The following is a 13,897-nucleotide window of genomic DNA, read 5'->3' as shown; positions in this document are numbered from 1 at the left end:
TTACTCTAGACTTCAATTATTATTATTCCTCTTCAGAACCCACCTCCTGAATGAAATGTAATATTTACTGTATGTAATATCTCAGTCGATATATTACCTTAATATGGTAAGCAGTTATTATCTGATTAATATATTAATAAAAAATATATAGAAAAAAAAGAAACAACCAAATTTGGTTTTCACACTGAAAACTTCTGTACAAGGAAATACAGGCCCTTTTCCCCACCCACACAGTGCTGGTTCAAATAGGCACATTCTAGGAAAGCATAGGTTACAGTCTTATAACAGTAGGAGAGGTGGAGCCCTTATGAATGGAATTAACAAAACCTCATAAAAAGACAGGAGGAAATTAGCTAGCCTCTATTGCCTTCAGCCAAGTGAAGATGTAACAATCATTCCCCAAGAGGATGCAGAAACAAGTTGCGATCCTGGAAGCAGAGTGAGCCTTACCAATTCTGAACCTACTTGTGTCTTGATCAGAATTCAAGCCTCCAAAACTGTGAGAAATAAATTTCTATTGTTTACACATTATCTAGTTCATAGCATTTTGTTATAGCATCAGGAATGAACAAAGAAGAAAATTATCTCAACATAATAGAGGCCAAATAAGGAAAGTCCATAACTAATATTATACTCAGTGGTAAAAAATATATATAAAAGCTTCTCCTCTAAGACTAGGAACAAAGTAAGAATGCTACTTTCACCACTTTTCAAGACAGTACTAGAGTTCTAGCCAGAGTACAGAAGTAAGAAAAAGAAATAAAAGGCATCACAATTAGAAAGAGGTAGCTGGGAATAGTGATAAAACCCCATAATCTCAGTGACTTGGGAGGACTGCAAGTTTTGAGGACAGCCTGTGCAACTCAGTGAGACCCTGCCTCAAAATGAAAAGTGCTAAAGATGTAGTTCAGTGGTACAATACCCCTGGGCTCAACCCCTTTTTTCCCAGGAGGAAAAAAAAGAAGGAAAATTAACTCTGTTCATAGATGACATGTTGTATTAAAAAACCTAAAGATACCACAAAATAATTAAAACCAATAAATGAATTTGGCAAAGTTGAAGGAACAAAGTCAACACACAAAAATTAGCTGTTTCTATATACTAACAATCAACAATGTGAAAAGGAAATTGAGAAAACCATCCCACTTATTATAGATTAAAAAAAAGATTTAGAAATAAATGTAATGAAGAAGATAAGTTGTACATGGCAAGTACAAAACAGAAAAAAAAAAAAGAAAGGTAGAAACAAATGATATCCTGTGTTCATGGATTGGAAAACAATATTATTAAAATGTCCATATTATCCAAAGCCATCTATAGATTCAATGCAATCCCTGTCAAAATCACAATGAGGTTGTGCGCAGTGGTGTCCAACCTATAATCCAAGCTACTCAAGAGGCTGAGTCAGAGTATCATTTCAGCCGAGAAGTTCCAGACCCAGCCTGGACAACAAAGTGATACGGTCTCAAAAATAAATGAATAAATAAAATCCCAATGGCACTTTTTTCAGGAAGAGGAAAAAAAATTATAAAATTCACATGGACTCTTAAAAGGATGCTGAATATCCAAAGCAATCTAAAGAAAAAACAAAGCTGGAAGCCTCACACTTCCTGAGTTCAAAACTTATTACAAAGCTACAGTAATCCACAGTGTGGTATTGGCACAAAGACAGACATGAAAACCAGTGAATCAGATGGAAAACACAAAAATAAATTCATGCATATATGGTCAAATGAACTTAGAAAAGGGCACCAAGATCACACAATAGAGAAAGATAATCTCTTCAATAAATATCTAGTTTATGAAAACTGGACATTCACGTTCAAAAAAACAGAGTTGGACCCTTACTTTATATCATACACAAAAATCAACTCCAAAATGGATTAAAAACCTAAATATGACACTAGGTACTATAAAATTACTAGAAGAAAACAAAGAAAAAATTTAGTCAATAGATTTGCAATGATTTTTGGATATGACACCAAAAAAATAGTCAACACAAGCAAAAACAGATAAATGGGACTTTCTTATAGCAAAGGAAACTGCCTTAGTCTACTTTGTGTTACTATAAAAGAATATCTATGAGTCATAGAAATTTATGAACAAATTTATGAACAAGAGGACTTATTATAGCTTAAAAGAAAATATTTAGAAATAAATGTAATGAAGAGGCATGTGTCACCACACCTCACAGTTCTGGAGGCTGGGAAGTCCAAAATCAAGGTCCTGGCATCTGGTGAGGGCCTTCATGCTGAGTCACCCCATAGCAGGAGGCAAAAGATATATAAATGGCCAACAAACAAAAAGATGCTCAACATCACTAATCATCAGAGAAATACAACCTCATGAAACATCCACACCCATTATGATGCTACTACCAAAAAATAAATAAATAAAAAAGTATGAAAATAGTGTTGGAGTGGATGTTGGGAAACAGGAACCTCTGCTTTTTCATTTACTTGCACGCACATGCATGCACTTTATTTATTTATTTATTTATTTATTTATTTATTTATTTATTTATTTATTTATTTGGTACTGGGGATTGAGCCAGGGTGCTTTATCTCTGAGCTACATTCCCCAGCTCTTTTTATTTTTGAGACTGGATATTACTAAGTTGCCCAGGCTGGCCTTGAATTTGCAGTCCTTCTGCCTTAGCCTCCTGCCTCCTGACTAGCTGGGATTACAGATGAGTCACCACACCTGGCTCACAATTAAAAAAAAAAAAAAAAGTAAAGTAGGTTCCCACTTTCATTTTTTTTGGTGGTAGTAGGTAGGGAAGTACCAGGGATTGAACTCAAGGACATCAGCCACATCCCCAGCCCTATTTCATATTTAATTTAGATATAGGGTCTCACTGAGTTGTTTAGTGCCTTGCTTTTGCTGAGGCTGGCTCTGAACTTACAATCCTCCTGCCTCAGCCCTCCTGAGCCACTGGGATTACAAGGCGTGTGTCACCGTGCCTGGCAGGTCCCCACTTTTTTCTAAGAAAATATTTTGAATGATGAACATCCACAAATCCATCTCAAACCCAAGTTTTTCCATCTGAATGATTCTATAACACTTCACTATGAAAACTCCTTTGCTTCTATGAACCATAAACCAAGATGCACCTACTGAGAAGGAAGCACCAACAGGTCTTCGGATCCATTTGGGTGGCTTCTTTAGAGGCAGCACTATACTATGTTGAGTTGTCTGCTGCGGAATTTGTAATGGAGGAAGCGGCTGTCCTGTGCCAAAAGGATCAAGATTCCCAAAAGATGATGAAAGCTTTAAAAAAAAAAAAAAAAAAAAGTATGAATCAGTAACTTACAAACTATGATGCATTTTTTTCAAGTCATACCCAAGAAAAATTTTTGATAATTATTCAATAAATCAGCATTATTGACCAATCATCTTTGTCAAAATAATTATGATTTGTTGTTGTTGTTGTTGTTTTAACATTTCCTATTACCTTGTCAACTTGTTTCTGCCTTAAACCATCTGTGCTACCTCCCATGATAGAATAAACACTGATATGCCCATCAAAGGAAGCAGCTGATAAGAGAGCAGGATTTCGAGGACACCATTGAATATCAAAGCACCACTGTGTGTTGGTGGGAAGTTCATATAACACCTAGGCCAAAAATGAATAAATACATACATAAATAAAAATAAACAACAAAAGTCAGAAAACTATATAGTCACTTTATAACCCAAATACCTGAATTAATGTGATCAACATTACTGTGGTTAAACATTTTATTTTAGAAAGTATTTTTAGCCAGGCAAATTAATTATAACATTTCTTTAAAATACAAGAATGGTTCACTACGATGGTCTAGTAAGCTAAACTAGAATGCTACTTAATATTTAAGAAAGATTTAACAAGCACTCCCCCTCTACCTTTCTTTTGGATACTAGGGATTTGAACCCAAGGGTGCTCTACTTCTGAGCTATACCTCCAGCCCTTGTTATTGTTTTGAGACAGGATCTTGCTAAGTTGCTGAGGCTGGCCTCAAACTCATGATTCTCTTGTTTTATCCTCTTAAGGTACTGGGATTACTGGTGTGTACCATGGTGTCTGGCTAAACAAGTACATCTTTAAAAATAGAAGATTTTTTTCTGATTTCGAGATGGTAGTGGTAGATATGTTTTAAAAATCAGAACACTTTATCATTGGTGTCTTGTCCAACTCTTCTTGCCTGGCAAAATTCAAACAATCATATTTAGGTTATTTGAAGACCAAATTTTAAAATCAATCTTGAGAGGGAAGAATTCACTGAGAAATCTGGGTTTTAGCCAAAAGAGAAAACATATACATACTACTCCTAATGCTAAAGAATCCTACTAAATTTTAGCATTAACAACTTTCTTTAGAAGGAAAACAACATGGAAAAACTACCAAAAATGGCTGCTGCAAAATCTTGAAAACATTATATAATTGTTGCTAATTCAAAGTAAGTGTGGTAGTGACTGCCATTTATACATGCATAGGTTTTAGGCCTTAAAATAAGTCAAATGACCTTAACTTAGACTTCATGAGATATTCAAAATGTTAATAAGAAGACAAAGTAAGTGAAAAAATATTCAGGTTGCTCATGTCTTTGACATGTATAGTGATTAATAAGACATGCAGTCTCATGGAACTTAAATTTTATTTGTCTATTACTACTTTGCAGTTAAATATGAATTTCAATTTTTAGTTTCAACATGCACTAAAAGTAGATTCCTTTAAATCCAAACACATATAACGAATCACATGCAAACATCCATTTTTAAAAATTTATGTATTTTTTTTTTAGTTTTAAGTGAAAACAATATCTTTATTTTTTTATTTTTATGTGGTGCTGAGGATGGAAACCAGTGCTTCATGCATGCTAGGCGAGCACTCTACTACTGAGCCACAACCCCAGCCCCAAACATCCATTTTAATAAATTCATGTACCCTATAAGAATAATGACAAAACAGTAAGTTTCATGTACTTTGAAATTACTTAGAAAGGCAAAGTGTAAAAAGAAAGATATTTATTTGGCCTACAAGCCATAGGAAGTAAAATTTATTATTGTTTTAATCTTCTTGTTTTCCCTAACTTGAATGCTTATTTATTCTTAGATATCACAATTCAAACACTTGAAACCAGAAATGCTTGTTTTATTTTAATAATACAGATTGAAACATGTAAAAGAAATTGTGTATTTTTTTTTTAAATTATTATTGCAGTGCTGGGGGCTAACTCCAGAAACTTGTATGTGCTAGACAAGCACTCTACCGCTAGACTATATTATTCCATCGGAGTAACTGCAAAAGCACTTTCAATAATCTATCTGAATATAGAAAAAAATAAAAGCCTAAAAACTATAATTAGAATTTATGGTCCAAAAGAAAAAGGTAGGGAGCTGGGTGCAGTGCACAGGCCTGTAATCCCATAGCTGGGGAGGCTAAGGCAGGAGGATTGCTAGTTCAAAGCCAGCCTCAGCAACTTAGTGAGGCACTAAGGAACTCAATGAGACCCTTCTCTAAATAAAATACAAACAAAAAATGAGCTGGAGATGTGACTCAGTGGTTAAGTGTCTCTGAGTTCAATTCCTAGTATCAAAAAAAAAAAAAAAAGGTAGGGAAACCATACAACTATTAAGAAATAAAACTGTATGGTATTTATGTAAAATTTCCTACAAATTTCCATGGGTAGGACATACAACAAATATTATATAACAAAGTATTATACTCTTGATTTATCATTCAGAAGACAGATTTAAAAACTACTGATTTCCAAAAGTCAAGATGATCTTCAAGAATGGAAAAGCAGAAAAAAAGACCCAAACCTTGAACAATTCTACAATGAAGATAATGATTTACAGGAATCACATGTGAGATAAATCAAACTAAGTATTACTTTTGGGCAGGGTGGAGGGTGGGGATGGGCAGGGGGCAGTGTCAGGGACTGAATGCAGAGCCTCATGCATACTAGGCCAATGCTCTACCAGGGAGCCACACCCTCAGCCCACAAACTATTTCTGAATCTAGGTAATAAATAAATTTTATTGGAAATCATTTCTAGTTGCAACAAACTATTTCAATGACTAATTTTTCTAGTTGAAAGAGCTTAGATAATATTCCTGATAAAATCTCCACTAGATTAATCTTTCACAACCACCTCTATCTACTTTCATATGTCTTTAATCATAAGAATGCACTAAAGAATCCATATAAAATTTTTATTTATCTATAAAACAGTATTCCAAGGGCTACAAAGTTAAGAAGCATCTCCTCCCCATACCTCTCCTGTGTTTGGGTTAGAGCACAGAATCTTAGCATCTTTTCCACAGCTCAGTAACAATTCAGGATCTGCCATGCTCCAAGCAATTGCCAAAATCCCCCTATTAAAAAACACAAAGGAGAAAAAAAAACACAAGATGAGAAAATGTTCAATTTTCAAAAAATCAAATTATTTTGTCTAGACTTCAGAGACTCACACACTGCTAACAGAATTGTAATTTAGTGTAATCTTTCTAGAAGGCAAGTTAGTAATGTTTATGTTCTTTGATCATTAAAAAGGTAAAGGGTATTCGATATAGTGTCCCTGTATAGTAGCAAAACATAAAAACACATACTCAACAACATGGACTAAGTAATAAAAATTACAGGCTATCTTTTGAAAGTGCAGATAAAAATTGTGTTGTAGAGGAGCTGCAGGTGTAGCTCAGTGGTAGACACTTGCCTCCCAAGAATAAGGCCCTGGGTTTGATCTCCAGCACCTCAGGGGAAAAAAAAAAAAAAAGAAAAGGCTAGAGAAATCTATTCCTTACCATTACACAATTTCTACTATATAGGGGATTTTATATATATTTTATATAAATAAAATTTTATATATATATAAAATCCCTATATAGTAGAATTATATATATTACTAGACATGCATAATAAAATGACCTCAAACTTGCAATCTTCCTGTTTTAGCCACCCTACCAGCTGGGATTACAGGCATGAGTCACTGTGTCCAGTAAAAGGTTGCTTAACAACAACAAAAAAAACATTTGAAAATATTTCTCATCACGGGACTAGGGTTGTGGCTCAGTGATAGAGCACTTGCTTGCACATGTGAGGTACTGGGTTAAATCCTAAGCACCACATATAAATAAATAAAGGTACTGTGTCCATACATAACTAAATAAATTTTTTTTGAAAAAAAAAAAGAAAATATTTCTCATGAAGAAAGAAGTATTATAGATCTAAATTCCAGAGATATACTTTATAGCTCTTTGTGCTACAATAATTTTTGGAAGTTTTTACATCAAGCATATAATAAAAGTTTTATTTTTGGTATAAGTTCTGAAAATTCAGATTAGCATGAAGAAAATAAAAATTCCCTGTATTCCACTATCCAGAGAAAACAACAATTAATACTTAGTCTTTTCTATATTCGTATCTATATTGTTTAAAGATTCTATAAGAAATTAGAATGAAGTCTGAGTATTCCTCAGCCAGGCATAGTGATGCACGCCTTTAATCTCAGCAACTCTGGAAACTGAGGCAAGAGGATCACAAGTTCAAGGCCAGCTTCAGCAACTTAGTGAGATCCTCAGCAACTTACCAAGATCCTATTTCAAAATAAAAAGTTAAAAAGGGACGGGGATATAGCTTAGTGGTAAAGCACTCTACAGTTAAATTTCCAGTATAAAAAAAAAAAAAAAGAAAAAAAAGTTTTAAGTATTTTTTAAAATAAAAGCACACAAAATTGGAGGCCTGAGGATGCAGCTCAATGGTAAAATGCTTGGCTACCATGCATGAGGCCCCAAGATCAATCAATCACTAGCACCAACACCAAAAAAAAAAATAGTATTGCTCCATTCTCCTGAAAGCATTATAACAATTCTAAAATATCTACGTTTTTTTTTTTGACCTTTTAAATTACCTAAAATAAAGATAAGCCTTGTTATCAACATATATATTTACTCTTTCCCCAAAAGTTTGTTTTTGTTTTTTTTTTGATACTAGGAATTGAACCCAGAGGGGCTTTGCCACTGAGCCACATCACCAGCCTTTTTAATTTTTTTTATTTTGAGACAGGATCCCACCAAGTTGTTCAGGGCTTCATTTAATTGCTGAGGCTGGCCTTGAACTTGCGATTCTCCTGCCTCAGCCTCCTGAGTTGCTGGGATTGTACGTGTATCCCACCAAGCCTGGAAAAAGGTTTTTTGTTTTTTTTTTTAATATTTATTTTTTAGTTGTAGTTGAATGCAATACCTTTATTTTATTTAGTTTTATGTCGTGCTGAGGATCAAACGCAGCACCTTGCACATGCTAGGCAACTGCTCTACTACTGAGCCACAACCCCAGCCCAGGAAAATGTTGTTTTTAATATGATATTCTTACAATATAAGACCTTTCATAATCAATAAAATATGGAACTGGAAAGGGAACCAATGTGTCTAAAGAATACTTTCTATTTGCAACATTTTTAAAAAGTTCAAACTTTGTAAAAGTTATATAACAGTGCGAAACTTTTATACCTGGATTCACTGATTGAGCCACATTTACTTTGTTTTTCCCTCCCTCTTTACATATATGTAGATACAGATTTGACTATTTGAAAGTTTATTGCAAATATCATGACATGTCACTTCTATACTTATTTGTTGGAATAAGAATAACATAACTACAATTCAATTATATACTCAAAATATTTATTATTTATATGCAATATTACCACATTTTCCCAATCACATCAATAATATACTTTATAATTATTTCCCCCTTTCAGAATCCACTCAATAATTTTAAGACCTGTCCTGGATCCAATCCTCAGCACCACAAAAAAGAACAAATAATTTTTAAAACACTTAAGAATGCTTTTGCACCAAGCAGAAAGAAACGCCAGCAGTATGAAAAGACAAGGAAAGAAAGGACCACAAGCAATGCAGGTCAACTCAACTTTAGAAGAGGTAATAGCTGCAACAGATGGAATGTCAGATAAAGAGTTCAGGATATATATGCTTCAGATGATCTGGAGTCTCAAGGAAGACAGGAGACAGCAAAATCAGACAATGATAGATCACATTGACAAACAAATCCAGGAAGTAAAAGATCAATTTCACAGGGAGATAGAGGTAATACAAAACAAACAAATAGAAATTCTAGAAATGCAGGAAACAATAAACCAACTTAAAAACTCAATTGAGAATACTACCAGCAGAGTAGATCACTTACAAGAGAGAACATCAGACAATGAAGACAAAGTATTTCAACTGGAAAAGAACATAGACAGCTCAGCAAGTCTGCTAAGAAACCATGAGCAGAACATCCAAGAATTATGGGACAATATCAAAAGACCAAATTTAAGAGTCATTGGGATACAGGAAGGCACACAGCTCCATACCAAAGGAATACACAGTCTATTCAGTGAAATAATACGAGAAAACTTCCCAGACTTGAAGAATGAGACAGAATCCCAAATCCTAGAAGCCTATAGGACGCCGAATGTACAAAATCATAAGAGATCCACACCTAGACACATTATAATGAAGATGTCCAACATACAGAATAAGGAGAGAATTTTAAAAGCTGCAAGAGAAAGAAAGCAGATTACATTTAGGGGTAAACCAATCAGGATAACAGCTGATCTCTCAATACAGACTCTGAAAGCTAGAAGATCCTGGAATAACATATTTCAAACACTGAAAGAAAATGGGTTCCAACCAAGAATCGTGTATCCGGCGAAATTAAGCTTCAGGTAAGAAGATGAAATTAAAACCTTCCAAGATAAACAAAAGTTAAAAGAATTCGCAGCTAGAAAACCATCTCTTCAAAAAATCCTTGGCAAAACATTACAGGAAGAGGAAATGGAAAATAACATTGAAAACCAACAATGGGAGGTAGGACAGTAAAGGGGGGAAAGTAGTCAAAGAGGATAACAAATCAGGTTTAGTAACATCAATAAACAAATATGGATAGAAGAACAAACCATATCTCAATAATAACCCTAAATGTTAACGGCTTAAACTCACCAATTAAGAGACACAGGCTAGTAGAATGGATCACAAAACAAGACCCAACAATATGCTGTCTACAGGAGACGCATCTGATAGGAAAAGATATTCATAGACTGAAGGTGAAAGGTTGGGAAAAATCATACCACTCATATGGACTGCGGAAACAAGCAGGAGTGTCCATACTCATATCTAATAAAATAGATTTCAAGCCAAAGCTAATCAAAAGGGATAAAGAAGGACACTTCATACTGCTCAAGGGAACCATACACTAACAAGACATAACAATCATAAATATATATGCCCCAAATAATGGTGCAGCTGTGTTCATCAAGCAAACTCTTCTCAAGTTCAAGAGTCTAATAGACCACCATACAATAATCATGGGAGACTTCAACACACCTCTCTCACCACTGGACAGATCTTCCAAACAAAAGTTAAATAAGGAAACTATAGAACTCAATAACACAATTAACAACCTAGACTTAATTGACATATATAGACTATACCACCCAACATCAAGTAGTTACACTTTTTTCTCAGCAGCACATGGAACCTTCTCAAAAATAGACCATATATTATGTCACAGGGCAACTCTTAGACAATATAAAGGGGTAGAGATAATACCATGCATCTTATCTGATCATAATGGAATGAAACTGAAAATCAATGATAAAAGAAGGAAGGAAAAATCAAGCATCACTTGGAGAATGAACAATAGGTTACTGAGTGATCAATGGGTTTTAGAAGACATCAAGGAGGAAATTAAAAAATTCCTAGAGTTAAATGAAAACACAGACACAACATATCGGAATCTCTGGGACACATTGAAAGCAGTTCTAAGAGGAAAATTCATTGCTTGGAGTTCATTCCTCAAAAAAAGAAAAAACCAACAAATAAATGATCTCATACTTCATCTCAAAATCCTAGAAAAAGAAGAGCAAAACAACAGCAAAAGAAGTAGAAGGCAAGAAATAATTAAAATCAGAGCTGAAATTAATGAAATTGAAACAAAAGAAACAATTGAAAAAATTGACAAAACAAAAAGCTGGTTCTTTGAAAAAATAAATAAAATTGGCAGACCCTTAGCCATGCTAACGAAGAGAAGAAGAGAGAGAACCCAAATTACTAGCATACGGGATGAAAAAGGCAATATCACAACAGACACTTCAGAAATACAGAGGATAATCAGAAATTATTTTGAATCCTTATACTCCAATAAAATAGAAGATAGTGAAGGCATAGATAAATTCCTTAAGTCTTATGATCTGCCCAGATTGAGCCAGGAGGATATAGACAACCTAAACAGACCAATAACAATAGAGGAAATAGAAGAAACCATCAAAAGACTACCAACTAAGAAAAGCCCAGGACCGGATGGGTATATAGCAGAGTTTTACAAAACCTTTAAAGAGGAACTAACACCAATATTTTTCAAGCTATTTCAGGAAATAGAAAAAGAGGGAGAACTTCCAAATTCATTCTATGAGGCCAACATCACCCTGATTCCAAAACCAGACAAAGACACTTCAAAGAAAGAAAACTACAGACCAATATCTCTAATGAACCTTGACGCAAAAATCCTCAATAAAATTCTGGCGAATCGGATTCAAATACATATCAAAAAAATTATACACCATGATCAAGTAGGATTCATCCCTGGTATGCAAGGCTGGTTCAATATACGGAAATCAATAAATGTTATTCACCACATTAATGGACTTAAAAATAAGAACCATATGATCATCTCAATAGATGCAGAAAAAGCATTTGACAAAGTACAGCATCCCTTTATGTTCAAAACTCTAGAAAAATTAGGGATAAAAGGATCATACTTCAACATTGTAAAAGCAATCTATGATAAGCCACAGGCCAGCATCATTCTGAATGGAGAAAAATTGAAGGCATTCCCTTTAAGATCTGGTACAAGACAGGGATGCCCTCTCTCACCACTTCTGTTCAACATAGTCCTCGAAACACTGGCCAGAGCAATTAGACAGACGAAAGAAATTAAAGGCATAAAAATAGGAAAAGAAGAACTTAAATTATCACTATTTGCAGATGATATGATTCTATACCTAGCAGACCCAAAAGGGTCTACAAAGAAGCTATTAGAGCTAATAAATGAATTCAGCAAAGTGGCAGGATATAAGATCAACACGCATAAATCAAAGGCATTCCTGTATATCAGCGACAAATCCTCTGAAACGGAAATGAGGACAACTACTCCATTCACAATATCCCCCCCAAAAATAAAATACTTGGGAATCAACCTAACAAAAGAGGTGAAAGATTTATACAATGAAAATTACAGAACCCTAAAGAAAGATATAGAAGAAGACCTTAGAAGATGGAAAAATATACCCTTCTCATGGATAGGCAGAACCAACCTCATCAAGATGGCGATATTACCAAAAGTTCTCTATAAGTTCAATGCAATGCCAATCAAAATCCCAGCAGCATTTCTTGTAGAAATAGATAAAAGAATCATGAAATTCATATGGAATAATAAAAGACCCAGAATAGCAAAAACAATGCTAAGCAGGAAGTGTGAATCAGGCGGTATAGCGATACCAGACTTCAAACTATACTACAGAACAATAGTAACAAAAACAGCATGGTACTGGTACCAAAACAGGCGGGTGGACCAATGGTACAGAATAGAGGACACAGTAACCAATCCACAAAACTACAACTATCTTATATTTGATAAAGGGGCTAAAAGCATGCAATGGAGGAAAGATAGCATCTTCAACAAATGGTGCTGGGAAAACTGGAAATCCATTTGCATCAAAATGAATCTGAATCCCTATCTCTCACCATACACAAAAGTTAACTCAAAATGGATCAAGGAGCTTGATATTAAATCAGAGACACGGCATCTGATAGAAGAAAAAGTTGGTTATGATCTACATACTGTGGGATCGGGCTCCAAATTCCTCAATAGGACACCCATAGCGCTAGAGTTAACAAATAGAATCAACAAATGGGACTTACTCAAACTAAAAAGTTTTTTCTCAGCAAAAGAAACAATAAGAGAGATAAACAGGGACCCTACATCCTGGGAACAAATCTTTACTCCACACACTTCAGATAGAGCCCTAATAACCAGAATATACAAAGAACTCAAAAAATTAGACAATAAGATAACAAATAACCCAATCAATAAATGGGCCAAGGACCTGAACAGACACTTCTCAGAGGAGGACATACAATCAATCAATAAGTACATGAAAAAATGCTCACCATCTCTAGCAGTCAGAGAAATGCAAATCAAAACTACCCTAAGATACCATCTCACTCCAGTAAGATTGGCAGCCATTAGGAAGTCAAACAACAATAAGTGCTGGAGAGGATGCGGGGAAAAGGGCACTCTTGTTCATTGCTGGTGGGACTGCAAATTGGTGCAGCCAATTTGGAAAGCAGTATGGAGATTTCTTGGAAAGCTGGGAATGGAACCACCATTTGACCCAGCTATTCCCCTTCTCGGTCTATTCCCTAAAGACCTAATAAGAGCATGCTACAGGGACACTGCTACATCGATGTTCATAGCAGCACAATTCACGATAGCAAGATTGTGGAATCAGCCTAGATGCCCTTCAGTAGATGAATGGATCAAAAAAATGTGGCATTTATACACAATGGAGTATTACTCTGCATTAAAAAATGACAAAATCATAGAATTTGGAGGGAAATGGATGGCATTAGAGCAGATTATGCTAAGTGAAGCTAGTCAATCTTTAAAAAACAAATACCAAATGACCCCTTTGATATAAGAGGAGTAAACAAGTTCAGGGTAGGGACGAAGAGCTTGAGAAGAAGATTTACATTAAACAGGGATGAGAGGTGGGAGGGAAAGGGAGTGAGAAGGGAAATTGCATGGAAATGGAAGGTGATCCTCAGGGTTATACAAAATGACATATAAGAG

The 13,897-nt window shown here is 34.8% G+C and overlaps 1 protein-coding gene across 13 annotated transcripts in view; it reads right to left on the bottom strand.

The window, feature by feature from the left end:
* Positions 1 to 13,897, bottom strand: part of Sec31a (SEC31 homolog A, COPII component) — a 69,669-nt gene that overhangs the window by 37,612 nt on the left and 18,160 nt on the right. For all 13 annotated transcript variants that reach the window (XM_077803604.1, XM_077803599.1, XM_077803596.1 and 10 more), the window contains exons 8-10: positions 6,261 to 6,360; positions 3,455 to 3,616; positions 3,118 to 3,270 (exon numbers count right to left, since the gene is read on the bottom strand). In XM_077803604.1, coding sequence (XP_077659730.1) covers positions 3,118 to 3,270; positions 3,455 to 3,616; positions 6,261 to 6,360 — 415 coding nt within the window. The remainder of the gene's footprint in view (positions 1 to 3,117; positions 3,271 to 3,454; positions 3,617 to 6,260; positions 6,361 to 13,897) is intronic.

The sequence above is a fragment of the Urocitellus parryii genome, chromosome 10 (genome assembly GCF_045843805.1).
Source record: "Urocitellus parryii isolate mUroPar1 chromosome 10, mUroPar1.hap1, whole genome shotgun sequence".
Classification (NCBI taxonomy): domain Eukaryota; kingdom Metazoa; phylum Chordata; class Mammalia; order Rodentia; family Sciuridae; genus Urocitellus; species Urocitellus parryii.
This window is presented reverse-complemented; position numbering and strand designations above follow the sequence as displayed.